The 6232-nt window shown below is 30.8% G+C and overlaps 1 protein-coding gene across 5 annotated transcripts; it reads right to left on the bottom strand.

Moving 5' to 3' along the window:
• Nucleotides 1-872: 872 nt before the first annotated feature.
• LOC122304863 lies at nucleotides 873-4182 on the bottom strand. Of its 5 annotated transcripts, XM_043117133.1 has the most exons (4): nucleotides 3737-4182; nucleotides 3034-3267; nucleotides 2656-2713; nucleotides 2337-2580 (listed from the first exon to the last, which is right to left on the bottom strand). In XM_043117133.1, the coding sequence occupies exons 1-3, from the start codon at nucleotides 3876-3878 to the stop codon at nucleotides 2682-2684; spliced, it is 408 nt and encodes a 135-aa protein (XP_042973067.1). In that variant the 5' UTR covers nucleotides 3879-4182; the 3' UTR covers nucleotides 2337-2580; nucleotides 2656-2681. The 5 variants fall into 5 exon arrangements, 3 of the variants coding, with proteins under 3 accessions (XP_042973067.1, XP_042973062.1, XP_042973070.1); XR_006241002.1 differs by lacking the exons at nucleotides 2337-2580; nucleotides 3737-4182 and adding exons at nucleotides 873-1141; nucleotides 1841-2196 and having other exon boundaries at nucleotides 2656-3654; XM_043117128.1 differs by having other exon boundaries at nucleotides 2337-2713.
• Nucleotides 4183-6232: the final 2050 nt, after the last annotated feature.

The following is a 6232-nucleotide window of genomic DNA, read 5'->3' as shown; positions in this document are numbered from 1 at the left end:
ACTCAGCTTCCTTTCTTCTTGAATTTTTCTTTTCGTGGAAATTTGCCGACTCTTGGAGTCCAAGCCTTCATTACAAAAAAACAGTAAATTTAGCGGCGTTGGTTATACGCCGGCAAGTATCCAAAAAACCGCCGCTAATTAATTCGCGGCGTTTTTCCAACGGCGTAACCGTCCGCCGATAGTGGAGGGTCGCTATTTTCATTGTTCCGACGTTTGCGCAAACGCCGGTATTTGTAAATCTCATTAGTGGCGTTTATATCAATTTAGCGGCATTTCTTGAAACGCCACCACAGTACCTACATTAATAGCGTTTCTTGAAACGCCGCCAATTTATCGTTGCCATCCCTAACATATACTAGCGGCATTACCATAAACGCCGCTGCTACTATATTACCGACGCATCATATAAATTGACGGCATTTATTTAAATGCCACTAATAGTACATTGGTGGCGACACATTGAATTTGTTAACGGCGTTTATACGATCGCCACCACTTTTTAAAATAGCAGCGTTACGATAAATGCCGCTACTAGTAATTTGGCGAATTTATTAACGGCATTTATTTAACCGCCGCCACATTACATTGCCAACACATTATATAAATTAATGGCATTTATTTAAATGTCACTAATAGTATATTGGCCGCATATTGAATTTATTAACGGCATTTATTTAAATGCCACCATGAGTTTTTTTTTTATGTATTGAGACTTATTGTAAACGCTGCCACTAATTCATTGCCGACACATTTTTTAAATTAACGACATCAATATAAAAACCATTCTAAACGCCGCCACTAGTTCGTTGCTATTGCATTTTTTAAATTAACGATATCAATATAAACACCGCTACAAATACATTGCCCTTGCATTAGATTAATTAACAGCATTTAGAATGCACCAATAATATGATATATCACAATTAAAAAATATAAATATAAATTAATAATAAATATGATATAATGGATCATTATTCATATAATAAAAAAAATTACAAATCAAATCACATGAAAGTTTTTTTTCATGGAATATTCTTCTTCTTCACATTATGTTTGTCATTAGTTTTGAGACCATTTCTTTCATGGGTAGTCCTTCACATTTATCCAATAGTTCTTTAAAATTGTTATGCAATCGTTGAGCCTGGAAAAGATCAAAAAAATCATACTATATTAATAAAAAGTAATATATGTTAAAGGAATAATAGATGAAGTGGCAAATGTGATTGGAAATGAAGCAGATATATATATGTGTGTGTGTGTGTTAAAGGTTCTAAAGAGTAATATATGTTAAAAGAAATAAAGAGTAATATTTGCCAAAGGAAATGAAGCAGATATTGTGCTGCAAAAAGAAAATAAAAAATCAGTACAACGTGCACATTACTTAAAACACCAGATTCACTAATATGTTCTTAGTTGAATAAGCTAGCTAGGATGTAAGGAAAACTCTCACCTCCACCTGAAGAGTACATAGGTCACATCTTACATGATACATATACAGGGAAACTTCTTCAAATTGAGTAGAAACACCAATATGCTTTGCTCAATTGCTTAGTTGGACTCATTTTAAATTCAGTAGCAAATCTTAGTTATTCAGAACTTCACCTCTAAATGCTACATGATACATATACAAGAGAACTACTCCAGATGCCAAATCACAAGTTCACCATGCAAGGCTAAAAGTTTTAAAAATATATTTTCAAATTCTAAAAATATATGTATTCAAGTTGTTGCATAAACTAAAAGTTTAGATTTACATCTAAAAAAATTGGATTAATCTTAAACAAAGTAGTTTGACCCCAAAAACTTCCGAAATCCAAAAACATCATTTTCTAAAACTCACATTGTCTTTCTAAAACTCATTTGGGCTCTGATAGAAATCCCTCTTCCTCCAACAGAAACATCCCTATGGTGCAGAGGAACCTGCAAAAACCAAATTACCAGATCATAAACTCCAAGCCAAAACGATCAACAACACCAAAACTGTGTAAATTCTACTGTAATAATGTTGATACTTGCCTTCTTGAAGGAGATTCTTTCTGGCGAGATATTACTTTTTCAAATAAGACCTAAATATTGAGATAGGAAGTGGTATCCATAATCCATTGGTGTTTCTAGTGGATCACCCGATCTCTTTATTATTAAAAACTTGTTCTGACTAAAGTGGTTTTGATGGTCTTCAAAGTCAACTTGGTACACCTGAAGAGTACATAATCATGAACGCATAGATTGCATCAAGTGCCATTTAGAATTCAGAAAAGAAAAACTTAGCCTCAAAGTTTTGAGGGAAAATACTCCCATTCTCTTGAACAAAGATTGCACAAGTAGAACAAAAGAAACACTGCAAGATTTCTCCTGTAACTACTCTTTTTATGATTAACTATGCTTTATACCGGCCAAAAGTTGGGCACGAATCAAGCCATTAACAACTTACCACCTTTCAGTCATTCACATTTTCTGTTTCATCATATAATATATAAAGTTACTCAACTACAATGATTCCTTATCAAGTGCAAAAAACTCTAAAAATCCAAACTTACATGCAGATCAAATACAAGAATGTGGACATCAAGTTCGACATGCCTGTTTCACAACCATCAGAATGATGAACTAACAGCAGAGTATTCTACCAGGATGATGAAAGTGAGAATACTAAACCTTCTTGGTGTACTTCGATATAATGGTCAGTCATCGTGTTCCGCCCCACTTTCAGAATCTGTAGAAAGTAAAGGCATCCAAGACTGCATAACCATAGGTGATAGCTACAAAGCAATAAATTCTTTCCTTTAACTACAGCCTATCCCATATAGCATTCTTATTACATGTAGGTTAGTGATGGGGTGTAATTTTGGGAAAGAAATAAAAATATGCTGCGTTTTTTGAATAATTGCATAATTGTCTATTTGGACCTTTAAAATTTTTTTTTGCTTGAAAAACAGGGACATCTGGCTTGATGTTGAGCATTTGGTTGGTGAAGAATAATGAAATTTTTAAGGCAAAGAAAACATCCATGCGTAAGATCAAACAAAGACCTACCACTGGTGTTCTGCTTCTTTTGACATTTAATTTTAGGATTTAACCCCTTACTTCTCCTTCTCGCTTCCATTTTTTCCCAGAGTACTGCCGGCCTTTTTGATAATCTGTAATTGGGTTGCACCTCTTTGGCTCTTACTAGTAAATCAAATAATTGTCGCAAAGGGAAGAAATTACCTGGATGATTGTGAGGACGGCCCAGAAGATGCATATCAACACAAAGGTTCTTTCCATTATCTGTTGGAAAAACTAATGCTCTATTATGGGTTTTTGAGAGCTCTAATACAAGAAACCAGAGAGAGAGAGAGAGAGAGAGATGACTTCACATTAGCTAGCTGACCATGATTGAGAAACATTCTAGTTAAAAAACTGAAAACTAGTACTCATAATGTTTCTTGATTTAATCGTTTCCATAAGCAAAGTCAAGTATATAGGTATAGAACAAATAAACCTGTGATATTATTTATGGGTTGTTGAGCGGTTGGAGAGTTGTTATATATATGGTTTTTGGTAGATTGGACATATCCATCTGGATTTATTCTAAAATTAATCCCACTAGAAATTTCTTATAAAATGTTTTCTTATAAAATGTTTCCAGATCAAAAGTGAATTAAGTGGAGTGTACTGGACATATATATATATATATATATATATATATCAGAATCAAGTAATTAATAGAAGTGAATAGCAGAGTAAAAAAACTTACAGAGTCCGGAGATGCCAATGCGCATTAGAAATGGGAAGCAAGAACTCTTCTTCAAATAACAAGATTCAAGAATAACTCCTAAAGCAATGACAGTGTCTCTTGGGCGGACAATGCGTTTGAGAGCCCAGTTGACAGCCTTCATGCCTCCTTTACCCCCCTATTGGCATCCACCACTACCAACACAGTCTTTCCTTGATTTAATCGTTTCCATAAGCAAAGTCAAGTATATAGGTATAGAACAAATAAACCTGTGATATTAGGAGATTATTTTACCTGAATGCAAAAATAAAAAATAAAAATACATCCTCACTCCCAAAACAGTGCTTGCGACTCTGCCTCTCGCCCCATGACGATAAGCTTCCTTGGAGTTATCCTTGCCGTCTCATGCTTCCTCGCCAGCTTCACTCACACGGGGAATAAATAGAAGATGGACTGATGTATAAGGACGTGTTTCAGCGTATAAGAGGCGCTTAGTTGGAATGAGGGAATAAATAGAAGCTGTGAGAGGGAAATTTAAATTTCCTCAAAATTTGAGTGCAGAGTAAAGGCGCCAACTATAGTTTTCACTTTTCATTAGTTTTCTAGTCTCTCTCTTTTGTTATTTTCTTTTTAGCCGCCTCTTTCTTTCTAATTTGTTAACTAATATTATGCTTGTTTAGTACTTTTGATCCAAATATTTCAATTCTCTTTATAATTGAAATCTTAATATAATATTTTTTATATTATATATAATTATATTATATAATATATATAATAATATTTTATTATATATATTATATATAAGATAATGTTATTATAATTTTATGTTAATGTTAAAAAATATATAATAATGTTATTATAATCTTAAATATGAATAATTATTTGATCATATGGTTTAAATATAATATATATATTAATAACATTTTATGGCTTAATAGATTCTCAATATATTCATTTTGATAATTATATTAGTAAATTAGTAATACTAATATACATTAGTATATAATGTATATTAATTACAATTTATACTTTATGGTCTTATACTAACACTATTACTATTAGTAATACACTTTAAGTCTATATATAAATTACTATATAAATCACTATATTATTAATTATAATACTATATCACTTATGATATTATTAACTATAGTGATATAGTAATACTAATACTATTAATGATATAAACATATCGTCAACACAAACTTTTCAACACCGAGCAATATTGCCAATCAAATTGTAGGCGCCTAGCCAAAGAACAAGGCTAACATTGCTTGTAGATCGAATGATCAAGAAATTGCTTAAGATCATCGATAGCAAACATATAGAACTTGACCACTAGACCTACAACTAAATATTAATAAAATAAAATGATTAAACCCAACAACAAATACTATATTAGTATTAATTAGAGCTATATAGTCTAATATACTATATAGTTATACATAATACATTAAAGAATATAATAGACTATTAGTATTAATACTGTAAGTGATCTATATTAGACTATTAGTACTAGTATATATATTAGTATTAGTTATAGGTATATAATATATTAGACTATATAATAGTATCAGTATTAGATTATTAGTATTAGTATATATATATATTAGTATTAGTTATAGCTATATAATATATTAGACTATATAATAGTATTAATATTAGACTATTAGTATAGTTATATATTAGTATTAGTTATGGTGATTTAGTACAACTATATTAGTATAAGTATAACTATAGTCTATATTAGAATATTAGTATTAGTATAGTCTATATTAGTATTAGTATCAGTATTTGTTAATTGTTAATTTTTTGAATCCCGGTTATAATTTTTTTTTTAAGTTTTAAAGAATTAAAAAAACAACCCGGATTAAATCTAGTTATAATCCGGATATCTGAGTTTTAAGTCAAAATCCGTTTATCCACCCGGATTGAAATCCCAATTAATTCAAAGCAGAGAATCACCCAATTTTTATAATTTGGATCCGGTTACACACCCTTATACGACAACTATGATCTTAATGTTACTGGAGATTCGGATTGAATCCGGTTATCCACCCGGATATCCTACCAAACTCTCTTATTCTTCTTTTTTTAAATAACAGTAATTTTAAATCCAATGTTTTCTCCAGTAACATTAAGATCATAGTTGTTGTATACTGAACTATTGGTTGTATCATGAATAATTATATACTCCAAGCTTATTATTGTAAAATATTTATATTTTCTTCTTGTTCTTATATTTTTCAAAATTAAAAATAAAAAAAAATAATTGAAGGCTTTTTATTAAAAAAAAATTATGAAGTCGTTTAAAGCTGATCACGGCCGTACAACTCTTCCAATTGGATTACAACTCTAGAACCCTTGCCATTAGTAATTTTACAACTATTTTATTGTTCCAATAGTAATTTTTAAAGATAAAATTTCTGTTCATAATAAAATTTGCTGTGAAAAAAATACGGGAATCATTCCCTCTAACTATATTCTTTTTTATTATATTTCCCCCACCCTTCCCGC

The sequence above is a fragment of the Carya illinoinensis genome, chromosome 1 (assembly GCF_018687715.1).
Source record: "Carya illinoinensis cultivar Pawnee chromosome 1, C.illinoinensisPawnee_v1, whole genome shotgun sequence".
Lineage (NCBI taxonomy): Eukaryota > Viridiplantae > Streptophyta > Magnoliopsida > Fagales > Juglandaceae > Carya > Carya illinoinensis.
This window is presented reverse-complemented; position numbering and strand designations above follow the sequence as displayed.